The following is a 23,471-nucleotide window of genomic DNA, read 5'->3' on the forward strand; positions in this document are numbered from 1 at the left end:
CCCTATGTTTATATTACTTATTATATATAGCCCTTTTTTTTTTTTTTTTTTTTTTTGTCACACCTCCTAAAATCAACATTATTTGTGGTTTAATTATATTGTTCACAATAGAGATTACATATACGGTAGGAATTTTCTATCCAGGTTAAGTTTTGTAATAAATCTAGTCTTCCATCTCCACCACATCTATTGTTTCTTGTATGAACATTTGTAATAAAGGGTTATTACCTTGCATAAAGACGTCATTCCCCCAATAACCTTGTCATATTTTACAGGTTTAATTATATGCTTATTTTCTTGAGTGGGTTGGGTTGGGTTGGGGTTTGTTTAACCTTCTGATGTTTGTCCGTTGATATTATTGTTTAGGTGATAAGTTGTTGTTCTGTTTTTGTAGTTATTCCTTCCAAACATCATTAATTCTATTATTCCATCATGATCTTTATTAGTATATAGCATTAAGATTTCTTTTTGTTTCATGTTGAATATTTAAGGCTGGTTTGTTAGTATTCGGAGTTCCGCAATTCAATTTAGGTTGGGTGCAAAAGAAAGTTATATGCAATCCTGCATATACGTATTTTGTTTGTGACCGGAAATTGCCAACACAGTGCGAATATTACACAAAAGTCCAAGAGGGGAAAAAAAGAAACAAAAAACAAACAGCAAACAGCAAACAACAAACAACAAACCATCAAGCAAACAAACTTAAAGGTGGTGAATAGACAGATGATTATAATTAGGATTGATTACATGGATTTATAAACTCGGTAATCCAACCGCCCCACCACTTCATCTATAGAGTACTATTAGATAGGAAGAACATACACGCTTTCTTCTTCATATGCACCCTGTAATATCTTTACAGAACAAAAGTCATAAAAATTCTTTTGGCTTTTCCAGAAATCAAATTCTACTCTTACAGTAAAACAGGTATGATTACCCGATTTAATGTATATGAAAACTATGCAAAATAGATTTTATTTTACTTTATTATTGTTTTCTAGAAAGAAACAAGGAATCTCTTAGTTTCAATCAGTCATGTTTTTTAGGAAAATATGAAAGAGAAAAGTTTTTGGATGAAAGTATGTCGGTATTATTTTTCTCCTTGTTAATGTGTTGTATTGTATTGTTGTTGATGCATTATGTAAAAGGTGTGACATCATATTATATGGTATTATATATTGGTGGTGGTGATGGTGGTGGTGGTGGTGGTATGTTGGTTGAACGTCCATACACGTTTAAAGTTTACCTTTTTCTAACAAATAGAATGAGACTATCTTAGACAAATTTTCAATTAAAGATCCGAACTTAATAAATATGAAATAATTGACGACCCTTGGAAAATCTTTTTCTTTTAACTCGTTTCTTCTTAACATTCCCCCCCCTTTCCTATCCTTCTCCTACCAAGTAAGAGTTCAAATCAGAATAAGTAATAATAAAAAGGACAAGTCCCTCCTTTCGAATTATTCCGTCGTTTAAGTTGGCTTAACAACATTTCCCTTAAGGAAATAAACTTTATTGATTACTAAGAAAAAAAAAAATTGATTTACAAATATATTTGAACCCTCCCACCCCTTTGAGTATGTATGTAACATTATAATAATTGTCGTATGACTTTGAACGTGGTTCATTTTGTTCTGAATTTTTCTTCTGGAACACCGGATAATTTATTTTTAGGGTTTTCGTTTCTTTGAAATTCTCGGAAAAATTACCAAGAATAACATGGAATAAAAACCCCCTAAAAAAACAATAGAATTTTGAAATTAGGGCAATGACATACATCTACAGTAAATCTCGGCACAATTATTATTATTATTATTATTATACTTATTATTCTTATTATTCCTAAACACTTAACAGGGGAGAACTACGAACAAAATCATGATAATAAGAATAAAAAAAAAAAAGCTAGCACCTTAGGGCAATAAAATCCACTTTATAAATCCATACCAAAAAAAAAAAAAAAGTTTCTAATATGATAATTCTGGTAAGGTTTAAAATGCCATAATATCAATAATAATATTAATAACACTAACCAATACTTCAACACCAACGAGAACAACAACAATAAATTCCAAATTTTCTTCATGAGAATGACCCAATTGTTCTTTCAACATCAGTAATAAATCAGATATAACTTCTAATCTTTGATTTAATAATTCTACTCGTTGATTAATTTCTAAATATCCTCTCATAGCTTGATAAATTGGTTCTAAATGAGGTTCAGCCCACATTAATTCTGGTGAATCCAATACTGATCCATGTAAATTAATATTTATTCTTAATATAAATAATTCTCCAATAGATTTCATTATTTCATCTCTAGTCATTTCAACTTTCCCCGTATGAGCAATTTGTTGAGGAATTTCTTGAGTATCTTCAATTGTATTATCAACTAATTCTTCAAATAAAGAAATTTTCACTGATTGAGCTAATCCATGAGAAATAGATAATTTTAACATATAATTATCATCATCTCTTAATGTAATAAAATCATTATAAATTCTTGGTTGATATGATTTAGTAATATAATAATTAAATTCTTCAATTTGAATATCTTCTTCAGATAATTTTTCACTTTCAAATCTTGCTAAATCTTCTAAAAATGCCGATTCTTCTTTCCTAGTATACCCCCACATTATTACTACTCCATATTCAAATATAAATATATCATTTTTCTTACCAATATCTATTTCTCCTCCTTCATCTGCAAGTCTTATAAGTTTACGAGCAGCAGCAGCAGCAGCATTAGCATTAGCATCATCAATAATAGTACTATTGTTATTGTTATCCGAATTGTTATTGGTGGTTCCTCGCCAATCTTTATATGTAAATGGGGTATATAAACATTCATCAAATAATTTAGGACTAGTATTATGGATTTTTTTCTTATCTTTTAACCATCGTAATAATTCTTTCATTCTATATGATCCACAAGTACAATAAGCTGTGACTCTAGGTAATAAATCACGATGCAGTTTATTTAATGTTTCAGCATCTTTACGTGCTGATGTATCAGTAATTTTCTTCACTTGGGAATATACTCTTGTTGGTGGAGCATTCTCGTTGTCGTCATCATCATCATCATCATCATCATCATCGTTGTCACCAACTTTCCCACCTAATGTTGTGTTGATAGTATCTAGGTCAGGATCTTCAGGTAATAATTTGAGTTTTTGAGATGTTCTACTAGTTCTTTGTAATCCAATTTTATTTGATTTAACTAATTTAGAATTTGTTTTCGTGGTATTAGATAATGATGAAGGAGATATTGTTGGTTGTTTTAGTGAAACTAATGATGGTGTAGGGGTAATAGATGATGATTTGCCCAGCAGCTGTGACGACAGTGGTTGTTGTGGAGGTAATACAATGGGATTCTCAGGAATCTCTGAACTTAGTAGTGGTGTTTTATCAGTATCATTGTTTGTCATAGTAGATACAAATATATATATATATATATATATTAAACAAAGTGTTGAGTATTGTTGTGAAGTTAAAGTTAAATTGATTGATTAATCAATCATCAGAAGATGTGTCCGCCTAATTTCAGCGTTTGTTTGTTTGTTGAAGAACTCTTCAATCTTTTGCTGTGATAATTTGAACGTCCTGCATATACACTTTTTACTAAGAATTTTTTTTTTTTCTTTCTTTCCTGTTTTCACGATTGAGCGATGCTCTTCCCATAAAGTACAATTTGATCAGTACATATTCTTCTTCTACTTGAGCCACTACTACTCACCACCAAAATATCTTCAATCTTTTTTGGATTAATAGGGAAACTATCACTTATCAAGTATGCTGAAGTTGAGGACTAAAACAACAGAGTCGAGTAGAAGACATGCATTTTCTTCATTCCGTGAAAGAGTTGATTCAATCAAGATTGAACCAAGTAAGAAATTAACTAAAAGAGTGTATGATTATATTGATACTGAAGATCAAACTGATTCATATTTTCTTACTACATTAGAACATTGGAAGGAAACCAATTTATCAGGGAATTTCACTGAATTTTTAAATAAAATCGAACAAAATTGTCAATCATTACCTCAACTTATTTATCATCAATCAACCATTTATCAAGCATTATATGATGCCATTGCCAAAAATGATGTTCATTCAATCCAACCATTACTTGAATTAATGTCACAATTTATTCATGATTTAGGTTCAGATTTTTTACCATTTTATACCAAAACGTTGAAATTATTAATGGATTTAGTATTACTGGTCAATCCTAATGATTTCCAAAATAATAGAAATTCTTCAAATGTTTTAGAATGGGCATTTAATACTTTGGCATTTGCATTTAAATATTTATCACGAAATTTAGCCATTGATTTAAAACCAACTTTTATTGAATTATTACCGTTATTACAATTAACTAAAAAAACTTATATTTCCCGTTTTTGTGCTGAAGCATTATCATTTCTTATACGTAAACTGAATCAGGAATCTTTAAATGAAATAATTCAATTTTCATTATATGATCAAATCGATATAATATTAGATAATGATGCATATTGTGAATCATTAACGATTTTATATAGTGAAGCAATGAAAAACACAAAGGGTACTTTCCATTCTAAAGCCAATTTAATTTTCTCCAAAATAATGGAAAATACATTATATAAGGTCGATACTAAAGCTCAACCAAAACTTATTAGTATTATATCTGATATAATACTTGATATTTTAAATCATGGGACCGTGGAATCATGTGACAAGTTCTATGCTATGGTGACAGACTACTTAAACAATTTACTTGAGAAACACAATGCCGACCCTTCAGAAATAGAATTATTAACCACATGTCAAATATTATCGACGTTAGCATTTGCTGAATCAGGTAAGAAAATTAGTAATTGGGATATTGTCCTTGAAACAGTTGATTTATTAGTTGCAAAGATAAACTGCAACAACAACGCCACAAGACAGGAATTACTTGAATCATATATTTATTTATTGGTTATTGTTTTTAGAAATGCTGATATTCAATCATTAACTATTAGACATAAGAAATATTTTGATTCAATTTATAACACCTCGGAATTTTTAACATTCACTGAAGCTAGTTTATCAATTGCCAAATCTAAAGTTATCAATTTTGGAATTATTAAGCTTTTACAAAATTATATCAACAATTGTCAAGATTATGATAAGGAAGTTGAAAAATTGACTTATTTCTTAAACAACAATGATATTAGTTCCAAATTACAAATTCCTCAATCATTAGTTTCCCAAATTTCTAATCAAATAAATAAAGATATTAAATCAAAATCATTTAAATCTATTCATTGGAAATTGTTATTATTAAATTTTGCCAATAATTTCCAAGATATAAATTTACAATCATTGAAAGAATTATTGTTTAATTTAGAAAGTGGGAATAAAAATCTTGCTGCAATTACTTTAGATATCATTTCTCATAAATTAAAAGAATTTCCCGATTCTCAAACTCATATTGATGAAATAACTTCTTATTTGGAAACTAATTTCCATAAATTTGATACATCAACAAAATTTTTAAATGCAATTAACAATTATATTAAAGTAACCAAATCAGGAGGAGATTTTTTATCCAATGCAATTACTTGTTTACATTATCCAACCCATGAATTACGTACTAATGCCATTGAATTAATTTCCACTTTAGTTGTTAACGAACTGTCAACTTATTTATCCCAAATTCGTCTTATTGAACAAATTCCTTTGAATATAAGTACCGGAAGAGATATTACTTTGCGTATTAGAAATTTGGCTATGGAATTTCTGAAAGAAATAAACCCAAGTGATTTAGATAAAAAATTAATTGTTAATTATTTTTTTGGGTTGCTTTCTAATAAATTTCAACCATCTTGGACAGCAGTTTATGAATCCTTGCCACTTATTTCTAGTACTTGTAAATCAGAAATTTGGCAAGTGGCATATAAATTGCTTACATTGGATTATACAAATGATGAAGATGAAGATGAAGAAAATACAGAAGAAAGAAGTGTAGTTGATTTCCCCATTGAAAGTACATTAATTGATTGGCAACCACGTAATTCACGATTATTAAATAATTTTGAACTGTTTGAAAATTCATATTTGGCACCTTATAGAAACATTTCACAAGCAATTAATAACAATTTAGAAAGAAATGCTCATTTTGATAGTATGGTTAGATCTCATGTTTTAAATGCTTTGAAAACAATCCCATCAATTGTTGAAAAAAATGCTGGTAAATTAATCCCTATTATAACTCATCAACCAACAATAGATGAAGATGAATTACAAAATTGGTCACGTAAAGATCGTAATGAATTACTTGAATTATTTGCTAAATTCAAAAATTTACGGAAAATACCTGAAAGTGAAGAATTATATGATTATTTACTTGATTATTTATTAACTAGTAAATATGTCAAAGTTCAACAATTAGCTCTTGATGTTTTATTTACATGGAATAATCCATCTATCAACAAATATAAAGATAATTTGAAAAATTTATTAGATGATGCTATTTTCAGTGATGAAATTTCCAATTTTATTATTAATGGTACTAATATATCAACATCTAATATTATTGAACCACAAGATAAACCTTTGATTATGAAATTTGTCATTAGAATATTATTTGGTAGAGTTCAAGGATCACCTAAAAGTAATAGTAAACAAGGTAAAAAATTTGCTGTTATATCAGTATTACCAAGTTTAACTAATTCAGAAATCATATCATTTATTGAATTAGGAGCTAATAAAATTGGTTATGAAGGATTTTTCAATGGTCAAATTCCTAAAGCAAGTTTAGGACTTGATCAATCAGAATTGAAAAAAATTAGTGGATTTATTAATTTATTACTGGAAATTTATCATATTCTTGGTGCTAATTATAATGCAGCATTACAAACTACTATAAAACCATTAATATTCTCCCTTGTATCAGCTCAAAATAGAATTGAATCAACAAGTTTAATTGATTCTATAATAAGTGAAAAAATGGCAAAAAATATTCGACTGAATGGTATGAGATGTTTAACTGAATTATTCACAATTATTGGTGATGATTTTGATTGGAATGATTATTTATCATTGATATATGATAATTTAATAAATCCACGAATGGAAACATTTGCTGATGAAAATTTACAACAACCTTCAGCCATGCTTAAATTGATTTCATTTTGGATTGGTCAATCCAATACATTACCATTTTTATATATTGATGAATTTGCTACTACAAGAGCCATATTATCATTATTAAGTAAATCATCAGAAGCTAAAGAATCAGTTATTACTTTAGTATTGGATTTCACTATTAATGCCTTGGAAAGGAAAGATAATGAAATTGATGAAAAATATTTCACTTTATTAGCATTTGTGGTTGATTCATTATTACAATATTTACCTCAAACTATTGAAATGATTTACAATAAGGAAGTTGGATCTCGTGCCATAAAAGTTTTATTATTGTTAATTTCTGGTAAATATATTGAAGATCAAGATACTAAAGCCAGTTTAATTAAATCCCTTACTATTGCTCTTGAAAAAAATAATAATCAAATTGATTTGGATGATAAAGCAAATATTTTAGTTTCTTTATCTTCATTAATTGATGAATATGATTGTGAATTTCATGAAATTCAACCATTATATGAAATTATTTGTAAATTATTTAAAATGTTTGCTACAAGAAATGTTAGAGAAACTTTAGTGGTGGTTATTAACACTATGGGAAATAAATTTAAACAAATTGAACCAATAGCACCAATTATTACTGGGTTAAATGCTTATAGTGATAGAATGAGTGAATATGATTTTGAAAAACGTCTTGAAGCTTACAGATTGGTGAATGAAGAGATGTATAAAGATTTAACCCCAATTCAATGGTTACCTCTTTTATATTGTGCATTATTTTTCATTAATGATCGTGATGAATTGGCTATAAGAGTTAATGCTGGTTATATGTTGAGAAGATTTGTTGATTGTTATTCTTCAATTATTATTGAGCCAAAAGAATATGTTCATCTTTTAAAAGATATTGTGTTACCTAATTTGAAAATTGGTATTAGAAAAGAAAATGAAGATGTTCAAACTGAATATATTTTAGTGTTGGAACATATTGTTAAGCATTCAGTGAATTATACTGAATTAAATGATATGAAAGTTTTAATTGGTCAAGACGATGAAGAAGGGGAAGATAATTTTTTCCAAAGTATCAATCATATTCAATTACATCGTCGACAAAGGGCAATTAGAAGATTACGTGATTATAAGGATGATTTGAAAGATAATAGTATTTCTCATTATATTTTACCGATAATTGAAGGTTATGTCACTACCAAAGAGGATAAACATCGAAATATTGGGTTAGAAGCATTAGAAACAATTGGAGTTTTACTTAAATCAGTTACTTGGAATCAATATAAAGCTATAGTGAAACGATACATTAGTAATTTGAATAAATCTCAAGATACATTAAAACAACGTGTGAATTTAATGGTTGCCGTTTCATTTGCCTTGGCTCAATCAGTTAAAGAAAACAATAAAAATTTACCTGAACAACAACAAGAACTAGATCAATTTATATTATATGAAATTTCACCTCCATTGTTGAAATTATTACAAATACGTGATGATGAAACCATTGTTGCTCGTGCTCCATTGGCAGAAGCATTAACTAATTTTATGTTATGTATTACCAAGGACAAAATTGATGGTGAATTACCGAAAATTTTAACTAGTACATGTCAAGTTATGAGATCAAGATCGGAAGAATTAAGAGATGCCGTGAGGAAAACTTTAGGTAAAATTGCTATAAGTTTAGGTCCAAATTATTTGAGTTTTATTTTCAAAGAATTGAAAACTGCCTTATCGAGAGGTTCTCAAATTCATGTTTTAAGTTTTACAGTACATTATTTATTAACTTGTGTCACATCAATTTTACAACATTCTGATCTTGATGATTGTATTGAAATTGTTATTGGAATTGTTATGGAAGATATATTTGGAGCTGCTGGTCAAGAAAAAGATGCTGAAGGTTATACCAGTAAGATGAAAGAAGTTAAATTCAAAAAAAGTTTTGATACTGCAGAAATTGTTGCATCTAATGTATCATTAAATCAATTTGGTACTATAATTGAACCGATTAAATTGTTATTACAAGAAATGATTTCTCATAAAACCCAAGTTAAATTAGATGAATTACTTCGAAGATTATCATTTGGATTAAATCATAATCAAGAAGCTTCCAATATTGAAATATTACATCTTTGTTATGAGATTTATATGATGTCTAAAGAGAATGACGAAGTTAATGAAACTAAAGTTAGTGCCAAAGAGCAACATTTCCTTACTACTTTAGATCGGAAAGTGAAGAAACGGGTAGATAAATCCCTTTATAAGCAAACCATGCAAAGACTTTCATTTGAATTATTAAGAACAGCGATTTCTCGTCATGATAATTTAATGTCAGTGACAAATTTACAAGGATTTATCCCATTGTTAGAAGAAGGAGTCAAATCGGAAAATGAAACTGTGATAATTGCCTCATTGAAAATTTTAAATATAATTATTCGTTTACCATTCCCTGATCAAGGAATTTTCAAAGCTTGTGCTAGAAGAACATTAATATTAATTAAAGATTCACCTTCAACTAATCTGGATATATGTCAAGCAGCATTAAAATTTTTAGCTACTACTATTAGACATAATCCTGAAGTAACCATGAAAGAATCAGCCATTAGTTATGTATTAACCAGAATTCAACCTGATTTAGAAGAACCCAACAAACAAGGGTTAGCTTTTAATTTTTTGAAAGCAGTTGTATCTCAACATATAATGATTCCAGAAATTTATGATTTAATGGATAATGTTGCTAAATTAATGATTGTTAATCATTCAAAAGAAATTAGAGATATGTCAAGAAGCGTTTATTTCCAATTTTTAATGGAATATGATCAAGGTAAAGGAAGATTAGAGAAACAATTTAAATATTTGGTTAGTAATTTGACTTATCCTACAGAGGAAGGTCGTCAATCAATTATGGAATTAATTCATTTAATTGTTGTTAAAGCTGGTAAAGATTTATTAAATAAATTATCATCATCATTTTTTGTGGCATTAGCAAATGTTTTAATATCAGATGTATCATCAAGATGTCGTGAAATGGCTAGTTCATTAATAACTACAATTTTGAAAAAATTGGATGATACAAGTAGTATGGAGAAGTATTGTCTGGTTTGGATAAAACAATCAACCAATAGTCTTTTGAAAAGATGTGGTCTTAATATTTATAAATTGATTATAACGGTTCGAGGATTTGGTAAAAATAAAGAATTAGATAAGATTGCTTTGGATAATATTTTGAATATAATTGAAGCAGCTAGAAATACTAAAGATGAACAAGACTCTGCCGGGACCACCACCACTAGTGATGACGTTGAATGGGAGCTTGTTTATTCTTGTCTTTCTACATTCAGTAGTATGGCATCCATTATCAAAGATAGAATTTTTGAATATCGGAAAATTTGGAATGGAATTATTAATATTTTATTATTTCCTCATTCTTGGATTAGATTAATCACTTGTCGATTAATGACAATTCTTCTTTCTAATGGTTCTGGTGATATTGAGAAATATGATTTACAAAATATAGCGACTAAATTGATTCATCAATTACGTGCACCATCAATCACTTCTGATTTAGGTACACAAATCACCAAGAATTTAGTATTAATTGCTATGAAATGGGAGAAAGAAACTTATGAATGGGATGGAAATTTGGCTAATGATTATTTATTATCGAAAATTTGTGGTATAATTAAACTGGAACATGTTCATTCAATTGAATCTAAAAAATCATGTATTAAATTAACTGCCATGTTTATTCAATTCACCAACCAACAAAGAATTATCAAGATTTCGGAAATGATTATATCAGCATTATATAATTATACTGATCCTACTTATGCTACACCAGATGATGAATTAACTAATTTATCTTTAGAAGCTTTAGAATTAGTTCAAGAAAAAATTGGTACAAGTGAATATACTAAATTATATTCTAATATTAAAGTCAATGTTAATGTTAAACGACAAGAAAGAAAGGCTAAAAGAGCACAAATGGCAATATCGGCTCCAGATATAGCTGCTAAAAGAAAATTAAAGAAACATGAAAGAGTAAGAGAAAAGAGGAAACATGAAAAAGATATTAATGGTTATTATAAACCAAAGAAAAAGAGAACCTTATAAAAACTTTATTAAATACATAGGAATGTGTGAGTAATTTATATCTTGATTTGAGTTTATGACTCTGTTGTCTCGTTAGTTGAATTGATATTCTCTAATGGTTTATTTTCTTCAGTAGCAGTAGCAGTAGCAGCAGCAGTAGCAGTAATGGTACTGTTTTCTTCAGATTTTATGATTTCTGTCGCTTGTTTAGTTTCATCGTTTGTTGTTATTTCTGTAGTTTCTTTACCAATTGAAGAATCCTGTTTTACTTGTTCTTCTTCTTCTTCTTCCTCTTCTTCTTGTGGTTGTTCAGGTTGTGATGGTAATTTTTGTTTTTTCAAATCTGGTTCACCACCATTTCCCTTTTTTTGATTATATTCCGCCATTTCCCGTTGATATCTAATTCTATCATCTTCGTATAATTTATAATATGGTCTTCTTCGTTCTTCTGATAAACTTTTCCATGCTTCAGTCATACTTTTAGAAAGATCGGATGCATTAGGATCATCTTGTTTAATTCTTTCCTTTTCCATTTCACAAAATATTAGATAAGCATTAGTTGGACGTTTTGGTAAATCTGGATCTCTAGCCTTTTGTTTACCCATAGTAGTACTAGCAACATCTGATGGACCATTTGATAATTTTGATGAGCCAGAACCCAATGTTGTTTTAGAAGATGAAGAAGATGAAGATGAAGTTTTCGATTTTTTATTACTGGATTTGTTGGATTTCACTAATGAATCATCTAATATTGTTGGAGTTGGAGGACATGCCATTTCTTCAAAGGCAACAATCCCTTCTGGTAATTGAGTAGCTCTATCTTCTAATCTTTCCAATAGTATAGCATATTCTAATCTTAATCTTCTAATGGTGGCTTGAGTTCTACTTAAAGCTATAGTAGCAATTTCATTACTTTCTTCAATTTCCAATACACGTTTGCGTAATTCTTTACATTTTTGTTTGAATCTTACTTCTTCACTTTCTGGTATACTATCTTTTGATGGAGTCTTCATGGTTAAATTGATTAGTTTAGTTTGTATTTGTTGAAGGTTTGATTTGATTTGATTATGGATGAACTTTTTTTTTTTTCTTCGTTCATTTGTTGTTGATTTTTTTTTTTTTTTTTTTTTCCTTCTTCAACATATATTTAGTTCTTATAAACAGGTATATAACTATAAACATACGAGGGGGTTACAATCATTTATTTAAATAAATTCAAGATGGAAAACCTTTTGAGGCCATTTTCATGGAAAGAGATACTCATAGTGCACCAGAGTCGGCAACAACAGTAGTTGCTCCAATATACAATACACCAAACATTCAAACTCAAAAAGCCAATACACCAAAAACCCTACAACTGAACAAGATAATAAATCCAAAACTTATGCCTCTGTGGCAGCTACATTCAAAACAAACTTGGCCAAGAGCCAAGATAAACAAGAGGAACTTAGAATGTCCAATTTTAAGGTCCCTCAAAAAGCCTTTGACGATTTAAAAAGACACAATGATGCGGTATTTCCTGAAGAGGTCATGACATCTGATCTCTCAACCATTATTAACAGATATGGAAGAAAAAAGGTTTTTAGAACCATCAAGGATACTTTAATCCAAACTGGTTACAATTTAGAAGGATATTTACGTGAATATCCTGAGGAAATCATGAAGAAGGCTTTCAAATACTCTGTATTGAAGCTTTCGATTACAGATGAAGCAACAAAAAATATTTGTGAAGAAATCTTGGGTATGAGAGAAGAATTGATGTACATTCAAAGAATCTTAGATTTCAGTATAATGGACAGAGTAATGTGCTTCATGCCATTTACATTTGACCAAATGAATGATAAACTTTCTGTAGAAAAACAGAAAGTACAAAATATAGTGGAGAACTTTGAATTTGATTTCGATGGCACAGTTGAGAAAATCAAAATTGACAGTGATAAAAGAAACAGATAATTGGTTGCTTTTAGAGTGCCAATTATCTACTGTAAATTGGCAAGAAGGTTATTTTAACAATCATTTTTACATCAAGAGGACGTTATTGTCCAACAATATGCCCCTAGTGTTGAAGAGGAAGATATGGGGTATACACAGACAGACGAAAATAAACCAAATGAAACTGAATATGTTTGTTACTTCATCGTTGATCTCATTTCGGGGCAAGTTCCGAAAAGAAGAATCAAAACCAATAACAATACAAATAACCCCTCAGCTTTTGAGCAATGTACCAGCAGAGTGTTGTCTAACTGCAAGTACTGTGAGTACTGCAGATCGATGGCACATACCAAGTATCACTGCCCCCTCATCAAGCCTTGCGCCAATTGCGGTATAAAGGGACATAAAACCACTAGCTTTGAAAAAACTACGCCGGCTCCAAAGAGGGTTTTAAAAAAGCCGGAGACTAAACAATACTTCCCAGCTCTACCAACCAAGGTGGGTAAAGGAAAGCCAACTGAAGAGCTTCAAAGAAGAAGTAGTTCTGAATCAAACAAAGAAAAAGATTCTTCTTCTACAAAAGAAGATAACATAGAACATGAGGTTATTACACCGGAAAGACCTCAGAAAACTACCCAGCCGGTTTCAACACTGGTTCCAATTACTGACCCCAAGGGAGATTCAGTAAAAACTAGTTACAATACAGAAACGAAAAAAAAAAACAAGACAGCTGGTATCATAGAAATGGATACCAATAAGGACACCATTTCTTCCAATGATGAAGCGTCTCCGAGGAAGAAAAATAATTCCACAGGTCAGCCGCGCAGTCCTACCAAGGACCCAGGGTTACACCTGTCACCGAACCTCCAGTAGGATGAGAAATCCTACATGCTTGCCTTTTATAGTTAAAGATTGATTTTTCCGTTAGTATATTACATTAAAACAAAAGCCACCAAAAACAATAGAAAATACGAAAAAAAGAAAAAGAAACGAAAAACAAATTCACACATATACATCCTTACATACAATCCATCCGTTAATTATCAAAAATGAAGAGAAATGATTCTTATATTAACAATCTAACAATAGGCTCCAAAATCATTGGCAGCCATCAATCCACTGATTTCAAGAAATTACTTGATATCTTTCTTAAATTAATAGGTGAACACCCGGTTATTGATATTTGGTTTATTCAAGAAATCAGATTTGTGTCTCAGGAACAATTTACTTATATCAACACAATATTAAAACAACACAATGCACAGCTTAGAATGCATCATTTTAAAGATCTAACTGGTTTTCTTATTCATTCGCCACATGCTAAACTAAAATTCAAAATAAATGAAAATGAAAATCATCAAACAACACATTTTGAAGGTCGTATTAGCATCTTGGAGATTACGAGTACATTTGTTCCAGCGTCCACATTTTCCTTTTCCCCATGATTCAAAATTGGTGAACCTCTTCGCCGTTTCACCTTTTGAACCACTTCTTTGATGTACTCGTTTAAGGCATGTAAATCTTTCTTATGTAGATGTTTGTTTCCAATAATAAATTGTGGAGTTCTCTGACTATTAAAATGTTTCAGCCATAATTCCATAGTCTCACCACATTCAAAAATATGATGTACTATCGAATCAGTACCCGTATTACACAATTGGCAAAAGTGTATCTCCGGTTTTTTATAATTAGGATAAAAAGGATAATGTGAATAATAACCAAGGATAAAAAGATGATAATCTTGTAAAGATCCAACGCTCTGTTTTTGGACTTTGTTCATATTCTTCCAAAATTCAGTCCAATCTGAAATGGTTAGACTTTTAATTGTATCAAAATGTTTGCCCCAACCTTCTGGAATAATCGGAGCTTGAGGACATAATTTCCTTGAAGTGTGATGAAAAGTTTGCTCAGATAAAGGTTGTTTTTCAAAATTTGGAGACATTAAATTAATAATTTCCGTTTTAGGTTGGATAATTAAATTTGCATAGTCTTCTATCAGCATGATTCTAATTGGAGTTTCCACAGGAGGGCCTGTGTAGTGGACCAATTGAAACCAAGCTTCAAACCACGAGATTTCCAGCTTTGTAAGATTCTCATATACTCGTTCTTTCAAGTATCTAAATTGTAGAGACAGATGACAGGATACACCCATCCCAAAAAGATACCATGGATAAACTATCAATTTATCTGGTTCCGTTGGCATTGTATAATAATCCTTTGCAATATTATCAAGAATATCTTGAATTTTAGTTCTCATAAATTTAATTATCAAGTCATCTTCTTGTGTGTATAAAAGATATATCTGTTTACCTCTTCGACCTTTTACTTGATGATTGGGGTTCATCAAACCGAAACCACCCAAATGGTTAGGGGTTTGTAATTTCTGAAGCTTGAAGTATAAAGGAAGTCTTTGTTGAACTGTTTTTATAATACTCGACACTGCTGTCGTCAGAATCGGTGAATGTAAATCTCTATAGTATAATTTAGAGAATATGAAGATATTCATCAATTTCATAATCAACTGATATGGAAGATCCAGTATCGGTGTCATTCGAATTTGAGGGTTGAGGTTTAATACAAACAGTGTCCAAGGATCAAACTCTTCATCTGCTTTTTTCATCGGTACTGCTAAATATGTTAATTTTTCTAATTGTAGCTTCTTTGAAACATAAGCTAAAAAGTAAATTTCCGGAATGTCATTGAAATAACAAACCTCTGTTTTATTATTGTTAAGATAAAGGCCTGATTCCCTTCCAAAATCTTCTAAAAGTTGTTGAATTCTTTCTTGATCGTTCTTGTTCTTGAAAAAGATGATCACATCATCTGCATATGCAGTGTATGCAACCGGCGAAAATTCATTCACCACTCCTATTCCCTCAATTTCCTTACTCAATCTAGCGAGAAAGGTCTCTAAGATTAAAATAAAGATTAGAGGGGAGATAGGATTGCCTTGTCTAACCCCACGTTTAAGTGGGAAGCATGGACCTTCAATATTATTAATACTGACTTTTGCTTTTTGTTGTGTAGTTATTTCTCTCAAGAAATTCGTCGCCTTAGGCCCAAATCCTACTTGTTGTAAAACTTTCAATATAAAATCATGATGGACTGAATCAAAAGCTTTTCTGAAGTCAAGATTAATAAACCCTGCTGATTCTGCATCTGCAGTTTTAGAAGTTTGATATCTTGTAAGAACCATATCGAGGAGGTATATGCTATTACTAATGGATCTTTCTTTAAGGAAACCTGTTTGAGTATTCTCAATAACCTTTGCCAAGACTGGGTTTAGTTGTTTTTCTATTACTGATGATAACAATCGTACGGCGCAGCTAAGTACACTGATAGGTCGAAAGTTTTCAATTATAGGTGTCTTCAGTTTCTTGGGTATTAATGTAATAATCACTTCACTCATTTGTTGTGGTAATGTTTCATTTTTTTTCAAAATATTATTTCCTGCTTTGATGAGAGGCCTTTCAACCTAAAACTTTGGCCATAATTCAATGAGACAATGAGATTTTTGGTAAGAAATTCCATCAGTTCCCACCAGAAGTTTTTTTTTTTTTTTTTTTCTTATTGATCATTAATAAATGATCGTATAACATTGTTTTCAATGAAAGCTTTTTCCAACAAAATTTTATCAGTTTCATCTATCTTTTTTTTTGTCAAACTGGTCCACAAAAGTAAATGAATCCAAATGTCTCTCTTCTACCAGGAACAAATCTTGATAGAATTTAGTCGCTAAATTTATCATTATTTCTGTGTCTTGAACTGTATTACCAGATTCAGTCTGCATTTCTGTAATAATGGAAAAGTTAAACGAGGGCCTAAATCTGAATTTAAGCATCTTTTCATCAGGAAAATTTCCGGCATGTGGAATGTATGCTCTGATATATCGTTGGTATTTTTCATAAAATATCACCTTTTCTTTTATCCGGTTAATAATTCCATTCCAATTAGAAAAAGGAGTGAGACTACTTTGTTCATTGTTATTTAGATCTTTTATTATATTTTCATCTTGACTCATCCATTGAGGTATCAGGTAACGTGGGTTACCAACCTTTAGGAAAGATTATTTTTGGATTTGGAAAGACGTCGCTATTATTTTATGCGTCGAAATTTGTTTAAACTCTTGTAGAAGTCTGTACTTTTTAAGTTTTCTTCTAATCCTGGAGTCAATATATATTCTATCTAACCGTTTCTTGACAGATTCGTTAGAATGAAAATTTGTTGGTCGCATGTTATTAAATATTTGGAAAGAATCTTGAAGTTTCCATTTATTATAAAAACGTGACATTAACTGAATGATTTCCAGCTCTTTTTTGGTGAATGTATAACTATTTTGATTCAGTGGTAGTTGAACATCATCTAGCAGCATAATGTGGTTAAAATCACCACCATAAATTATATTGTGATTGTTAGGGTTTTTTTTTAAATTTGCAATATATTTAGTAAATGCGTTTAGGTGAGTCATCTGTGCATCCATATCTCCACTGTGCAAATAGTTATTAATCAAAAGTATGTTCTCATTTGTAATTAACGTAATTGCCAAGATGCTAATACGTCCTTCAAAATGAGGTGTGTGATAGATTTCTTGTTCATTTATGTTAAATTTTAGTTTCGCATGTGGCGAATGAATAAGAAAACCAGTTAGATCTTTAAAATGATGCATTCTAAGCTGTGCATTGTGTTGTTTTAATATTGTGTTGATATAAGTAAATTGTTCCTGAGACACAAATCTGATTTCTTGAATAAACCAAATATCAATAACCGGGTGTTCACCTATTAATTTAAGAAAGATATCAAGTAATTTCTTGAAATCAGTGGATTGATGGCTGCCAATGATTTTGGAGCCTATTGTTAGATTGTTAATATAAGAATCATTTCTCTTCATTTTTGATAATTAACGGATGGATTGTATGTAAGGATGTATATGTGTGAATTTGTTTTTCGTTTCTTTTTCTTTTTTTCGTATTTTCTATTGTTTTTGGTGGCTTTTGTTTTAATGTAATATACTAACGGAAAAATCAATCTTTAACTATAAAAGGCAAGCATGTAGGATTTCTCATCCTACTGGAGGTTCGGTGACAGGTGTAACCCTGGGTCCTTGGTAGGACTGCGCGGCTGACCTGTGGAATTATTTTTCTTCCTCGGAGACGCTTCATCATTGGAAGAAATGGTGTCCTTATTGGTATCCATTTCTATGATACCAGCTGTCTTGTTTTTTTTTTTCGTTTCTGTATTGTAACTAGTTTTTACTGAATCTCCCTTGGGGTCAGTAATTGGAACCAGTGTTGAAACCGGCTGGGTAGTTTTCTGAGGTCTTTCCGGTGTAATAACCTCATGTTCTATGTTATCTTCTTTTGTAGAAGAAGAATCTTTTTCTTTGTTTGATTCAGAACTACTTCTTCTTTGAAGCTCTTCAGTTGGCTTTCCTTTACCCACCTTGGTTGGTAGAGCTGGGAAGTATTGTTTAGTCTCCGGCTTTTTTAAAACCCTCTTTGGAGCCGGCGTAGTTTTTTCAAAGCTAGTGGTTTTATGTCCCTTTATACCGCAATTGGCGCAAGGCTTGATGAGGGGACAGTTGTATTTGGTATGATTTATCGATCTGCAATATTCACAATATTTACAGTTCGATAAAACTCTTGAAGTACAAGAATCCATGATTTCTTCACCCTTATCGTTGACTTTTTTGATTCTTCTTTTTGGAACCTGTCCAGAATATATGTCTACAATAAAGTAACATACCACGTTCGGGTCCACTTTTTGAGGGTCCTCCCCAGTCATTTGCAACACCAGAACTTCTGGTGTGTACTGTTGCACAATCACATCTTCTTTATTCAAAAATAATTTTTGAAATTTTTGTTTTGCTTGTGTCTTTATTGACATGGGTGTACGGAAAGCCACCAACTGTCTGTTCCGTTTTGTACTGTCGATTTTGATTTTTTCCACAATCCCATTAAAATCAAAATCTAAAGATTCAATTATGTTCGTAATTGTTTTTATTGGTTCAGTGAGATCCTTTTCCATATGCTCATCCGAGAAGGGAGCAAAACACATGACTTTTTGAACAAAATGGAAATCCATTGTTCTTTGGAGGAACATAACTTCCTCCCTCATTCCCAATATTTCTTCACAGGTGTCTTTCGTTTTTTTGTCAGAAACAGAGAGCTTCAAGTTAAAGTATTTAAATGCCGTCTTCATTGCATCCTCTGAATAGTTATTTAAGAAACCTTTAGTTTCTTTAATACTGTTCTCAATTGTTCTTGCAATTGTGTGGTAAACAACCACCCCGCCATATTTGTTAATGAGGTGGGCAATATCAGCTGTAACGAGTCCTCTAGGGAACACTGTATCATTATGTCTTTTTAAATCTTCAAAGGCTTCCTTTGGAACATTAAAGTGTCCCATTCTCTCTTCTTCTTTTTTTTCTTGACTTTTTACCAAGTTAGATTTGTAGTTGGCTGCCACTGAGGCATATGTTGTAGAGTTTTGATTAATTGATTGTGTAGTTTGAGATGGGGTAGTATTGTCCACAACTTTGTTTGTTGCGGTTTCCGGTGTAAAGTATTCTTCAGTACTGAAGTTTTTAAAAGCATGATATGGACCTTTGGAGATCTTTCCTTCTTCGTTTTCTTCTTCTGATGGGTATTCAGATGAATCAGTATCCATCTGGTCTGATTCTGGAAAGTCAGCCCACGACTCGTGCGCATTTGTTTGTGTATTGAATTCGACGTTGTTGGAAACACCATCGGTCGACGATGATTTCCGATCTTGACCACCATCTAACGGCAGCTCTTGAAAATTCCCAGGGGGATTCTCTTGAGTCTGCTGAGGCAGATGATCACCTCTAGCTGTAAAATTAAAATCATTAACACCTTTTTCAGCCATAATAATTTTTTTTTTTTTTTTCTCCTTTCAATCCTTTAACAAAAATGATTATTGGAATTTCTATAGTGGTGGTTATTGTTTACGTTAGAATTTCTTACAATTGATATTTTAAATATATATATATATATATATATAAAAGAAGAAGTTAAACTCTTGGTTTAATGATATGGGAAAGATTGGCAAACTTGATATTATTACCTAGAAGAATTGATTTGATGAAGACTTTGATAGTTCCACCTCATCTATTTATAAACAACTTATATAAATAATAATAAAGTATCAAATCAAATCACCTAATTAACAGTTATAATTGATGTTGAATGATTAATGTAAATTATATAAATCCATTCATTGCAAAAAGGGATAGACACAGAGAGAGAGAAGAAAAAAAAAAAATAAAAAAATCCACCACCCTCCCTCCCCGTCAATATAGATTTGGTTCTTGAACAGTTATTAATCCACCTTGGATGAATCAATTTATTATAACTACTCAACCTACCAAACGACGAGTATGTTTATTAACACCCCAGTTTCAAAGTATCCATTTATCTTTTTTTTTTTTTTTTTTTACTAACAATTAACCTCCCTCTGCCCTCCCCCCTTGCCCACTTCAGAAAGCAGTTTTAGCATGTTTAAATTGTCGGAAATCTCATCGTAAATGTATTTTACAAACTAATAATAATCAAAATTCATGTCAATCATGTATTGATAAATCAATTGAATGTAAATGGACATCTCAACAATCACAAAAATATAGTACTACTACTAGTATTAGTAAGAAGAAATTTGAAAGATTTAAACAAGAAGAACAAATATATTCTACTGTTGTTGCATCAGAAAATCACCATCACCAACAATTGGGTGATGGTGGTAGAGGTGGTGGTGGAGGTTGTGGGAAATTTCAATTTATATGTTCAACTCATCCAATAGCTTCATTTTTAAGTACTGATAAATTTTTATGTTTTGATGGTGATAAATTTGGATTATTTAATCCTTGGAGAAGTTCACCCAATATTGAGACTAATACTATTACTACTGGTTCTACTGGTTCTGCAATTGAAGATGAGAATCCAAATTTAACTGAATATTTAAATCGAGAAGGAGCTTTCATATTACCACCAATTAATGAACAACGACAATTAATGGAAATTTTTATTAATAAAATATATCCATTTTTCCCTGTTATAGATATTTGTGATAAAGATTCATTAAATAAATTTTCACCATTATTATTAAATTCAATTTTTTTAGTTGCATCAAGATGTTTATCAAATGAAAATAATATAAATATAAATATAAATATAAGACAACGATGTCAAGAATTATTTGAAAGATGTAAATTATTAGAACTTAATGAAAATAATAAAATTGCTTTAATTCAATCATTTTTATTGATGTCAATTCATGAAGAAGGTATAAATGGAAGTTCATTATCTAAAGAATATATTACTAGAGCTTGTAATTTATGTGGAGATTTAGGTATTACTACATTAAGTGGATCAAATGGAACAGTTCAAGATACTCAACATCGAGTTTATAAAAAACTTTATTATGGAGAATCTATTTTAACAAGATTATTTTGGATTTCTTATTGTTGTGATATATTAAGTGCTGCTACTCATGCAAGAGAAGTATATTATAATATGAATGATGTATTTATTGGTGATGTACCTAAAGAATTTCCTGAATTGACAATATTTGTTGAATTACTGACATTACTTTATCGTACTTTGGGGAGTCATTATCGACCTCATAAAGGTAGAATTATTGATGAAAAATTATCCACTGATATAATTAATTGGCAATCATCATCAATAAATCATCATCCATGGTTGAAATTATTACATTCTTATATTTGTATGATAAATTTACGTTGTGAATTAGATCCTATAACATTAGATCCAATAGTGGTGAAATCATTACATGAACAATTTATTAATGTTGCCAAATGTGATCCATTTTGGTTTAAATTTCATATTGTTGGTGTCCATAGTTTATTACATGTAACTTCATTATTAAATGTTTTAGGAAATGATAATGATGATCTAAATAATAATATTCGAAAATCATTGGAAGATTTAAAAGAAATATGGTGGCTTGCAGCTTCTGGTCTTAAATTATTTGACAAGTAGATGACTAGCTATATATATATATATATATATATATATATATATATATATATATGGGAGCTTTTTGTCTTTCTAATAAACATTATTTGTACTTAAAACGGACATTAGAGGATCAATTAATCTTTCCCAAGGTTCAAAAACTGTTATTAATGTTCCAAATATGAAAAATACATACATTCGTGAAACAATTAATCCCCAAATCAGATGATAAATCATTGAATTAATTACTGCCAATATGATTTGAATGATTTCTATCCATTTCTCCCATATTTCCTCCATATACTGTTCACCACCAAAACCACCACCACCACCACTATTATTATTATTATTATTATTATTATTGTTCCTCATCATTATTATTATCATTATAGATCCAATGATTTTTTTAATTGGCCACAGTAATATCAATTTATGTATAATGAATTGATCAATATTATAAATCCATTTATGAACAACATAAATTAATTCAAAATATTTAAATTGAATTCTTTTCAATTGATTAGGATCACCACCACCACCACCACCACCACCATATTTATCATTATCATTTAATAATATTGAACAATAAATTGGTTGAATTTGACAATATTTTTTCGATAATAATCCAATTTTAAAATTTATTAATAAATTATTAATGATTTCTGGATTTATAAATTTTGGGATTAAATAAATTGATAATAATATTGGGATAATGAAAAATACCAAAAATTTTAAATTATCTTGATTAAATGATATTGTTGATCTTGATATTAATGGCATAAGTGAAAAAAAAAAAAAAAGTATTATATTATAACATTGGTTTATGAATGAACAATGTTGATATTGGGAGAAGAAGGATGGAGGGAGGGATGGAGGGATGGATGGGATAATTGATTAATTGATTGGTTAATTAATTGATTATGATGTAATTATATGAGGACGCACTATAAAAAAAAAAAAAAAAGGAGAAGGGGAGAGGAGAGGAGGGGAGAGGAGGGGGGAGGGAGGATGTACTCCAAATTAAACAACTTATAAAAATTGTTATTCACTTCTACTTATAATCATCATGTCTTAATACTTAATCAATAGAAAGAATTGACTATAATGATACATATTAGAATTGTGGTTTATCTAAATGATATTATAGGTGTAGCAAAAAAAAATTTTGAAAATTTAAGTTGCATAAAAAAACTCTACCCGGGACTCGAACCCGGAGTCTTTCCTTGGTTCTCAAATTGTTTTTTTTTTCATAATAGGAGAGGAACGCTTTACCTTTAAGCTAGCAGAGCAATCAACGCAATTTTCAAAATTCGTGTTTGTATTATTAATATGTAAAAA

At 30.2% G+C, this 23,471-nt stretch overlaps 10 protein-coding genes and 1 pseudogene across 10 annotated transcripts, besides 3 other annotated features; 4 read left to right on the forward strand and 7 right to left on the reverse strand. All coding sequences in view use genetic code 12, as the record gives it.

Annotated features, from left to right (window-relative positions):
• Nucleotides 1-1,991: 1,991 nt before the first annotated feature.
• Nucleotides 1,992-3,428, reverse strand: CD36_81090 (cytoplasmic protein required for sporulation, putative; the record flags this gene model as incomplete). The annotated part of the gene is made up of 1 exon (XM_002419010.1): nucleotides 1,992-3,428. The coding sequence occupies one exon, from the start codon at nucleotides 3,426-3,428 to the stop codon at nucleotides 1,992-1,994; it is 1,437 nt and encodes a 478-aa protein (XP_002419055.1).
• Nucleotides 3,429-3,792: 364 nt separating this feature from the next.
• CD36_81100 (U3 small nucleolar RNA-associated protein, putative) lies at nucleotides 3,793-11,229 on the forward strand (the record flags this gene model as incomplete). The annotated part of the gene is made up of 1 exon (XM_002419011.1): nucleotides 3,793-11,229. The coding sequence occupies one exon, from the start codon at nucleotides 3,793-3,795 to the stop codon at nucleotides 11,227-11,229; it is 7,437 nt and encodes a 2,478-aa protein (XP_002419056.1).
• Nucleotides 11,230-11,282: 53 nt separating this feature from the next.
• CD36_81110 (HMG-like DNA binding protein, putative) lies at nucleotides 11,283-12,221 on the reverse strand (the record flags this gene model as incomplete). The annotated part of the gene is made up of 1 exon (XM_002419012.1): nucleotides 11,283-12,221. The coding sequence occupies one exon, from the start codon at nucleotides 12,219-12,221 to the stop codon at nucleotides 11,283-11,285; it is 939 nt and encodes a 312-aa protein (XP_002419057.1).
• A 108-nt stretch (nucleotides 12,222-12,329) lies between these two features.
• Nucleotides 12,330-20,040: a mobile genetic element (nearly complete apart from small deletion where LINE 3C is inserted.).
• Nucleotides 12,472-14,540: a mobile genetic element (5' truncated ORF1 + 3' truncated ORF2).
• Nucleotides 12,661-14,013, forward strand: CD36_81120 (annotated as a pseudogene).
• Nucleotides 12,661-14,013: a sequence feature (transposable element;~apparent genomic rearrangement).
• CD36_81130 (polyprotein of L1-like non-LTR retrotransposon zorro 3) lies at nucleotides 14,190-14,585 on the forward strand (the record flags this gene model as incomplete). The annotated part of the gene is made up of 1 exon (XM_002419013.1): nucleotides 14,190-14,585. One exon carries the CDS (start codon nucleotides 14,190-14,192, stop codon nucleotides 14,583-14,585), a length of 396 nt encoding a protein of 131 aa, XP_002419058.1.
• On the reverse strand, nucleotides 14,498-16,549 carry CD36_81140 (polyprotein of L1-like non-LTR retrotransposon zorro 3; the record flags this gene model as incomplete). The annotated part of the gene is made up of 1 exon (XM_002419014.1): nucleotides 14,498-16,549. The coding sequence occupies one exon, from the start codon at nucleotides 16,547-16,549 to the stop codon at nucleotides 14,498-14,500; it is 2,052 nt and encodes a 683-aa protein (XP_002419059.1).
• Nucleotides 16,781-17,161, reverse strand: CD36_81150 (possible non-LTR retrotransposon Zorro family polyprotein; the record flags this gene model as incomplete). The annotated part of the gene is made up of 1 exon (XM_002419015.1): nucleotides 16,781-17,161. One exon carries the CDS (start codon nucleotides 17,159-17,161, stop codon nucleotides 16,781-16,783), a length of 381 nt encoding a protein of 126 aa, XP_002419060.1.
• On the reverse strand, nucleotides 17,207-18,028 carry CD36_81160 (polyprotein of L1-like non-LTR retrotransposon zorro 3; the record flags this gene model as incomplete). Its single annotated transcript, XM_002419016.1, has 1 exon — nucleotides 17,207-18,028. The coding sequence occupies one exon, from the start codon at nucleotides 18,026-18,028 to the stop codon at nucleotides 17,207-17,209; it is 822 nt and encodes a 273-aa protein (XP_002419061.1).
• CD36_81170 (non-LTR retrotransposon Zorro 3 ORF1-related protein) lies at nucleotides 18,205-20,025 on the reverse strand (the record flags this gene model as incomplete). Its single annotated transcript, XM_002419017.1, has 1 exon — nucleotides 18,205-20,025. The coding sequence occupies one exon, from the start codon at nucleotides 20,023-20,025 to the stop codon at nucleotides 18,205-18,207; it is 1,821 nt and encodes a 606-aa protein (XP_002419062.1).
• Nucleotides 20,041-20,492: 452 nt separating the features above from the next.
• CD36_81180 (zinc finger transcription factor, putative) lies at nucleotides 20,493-22,157 on the forward strand (the record flags this gene model as incomplete). The annotated part of the gene is made up of 2 exons (XM_002419018.1): nucleotides 20,493-20,534; nucleotides 20,640-22,157. The coding sequence occupies 2 exons, from the start codon at nucleotides 20,493-20,495 to the stop codon at nucleotides 22,155-22,157; spliced, it is 1,560 nt and encodes a 519-aa protein (XP_002419063.1).
• A 69-nt stretch (nucleotides 22,158-22,226) lies between these two features.
• Nucleotides 22,227-22,913, reverse strand: CD36_81190 (conserved hypothetical protein; the record flags this gene model as incomplete). Its single annotated transcript, XM_002419019.1, has 1 exon — nucleotides 22,227-22,913. One exon carries the CDS (start codon nucleotides 22,911-22,913, stop codon nucleotides 22,227-22,229), a length of 687 nt encoding a protein of 228 aa, XP_002419064.1.
• Between the last annotated feature and the right edge of the window lie 558 nt (nucleotides 22,914-23,471).

Source organism: Candida dubliniensis, chromosome 3, assembly GCF_000026945.1.
Source record: "Candida dubliniensis CD36 chromosome 3, complete sequence".
In the NCBI taxonomy this organism is placed as follows: Eukaryota; Fungi; Ascomycota; class Pichiomycetes; order Serinales; family Debaryomycetaceae; genus Candida; species Candida dubliniensis.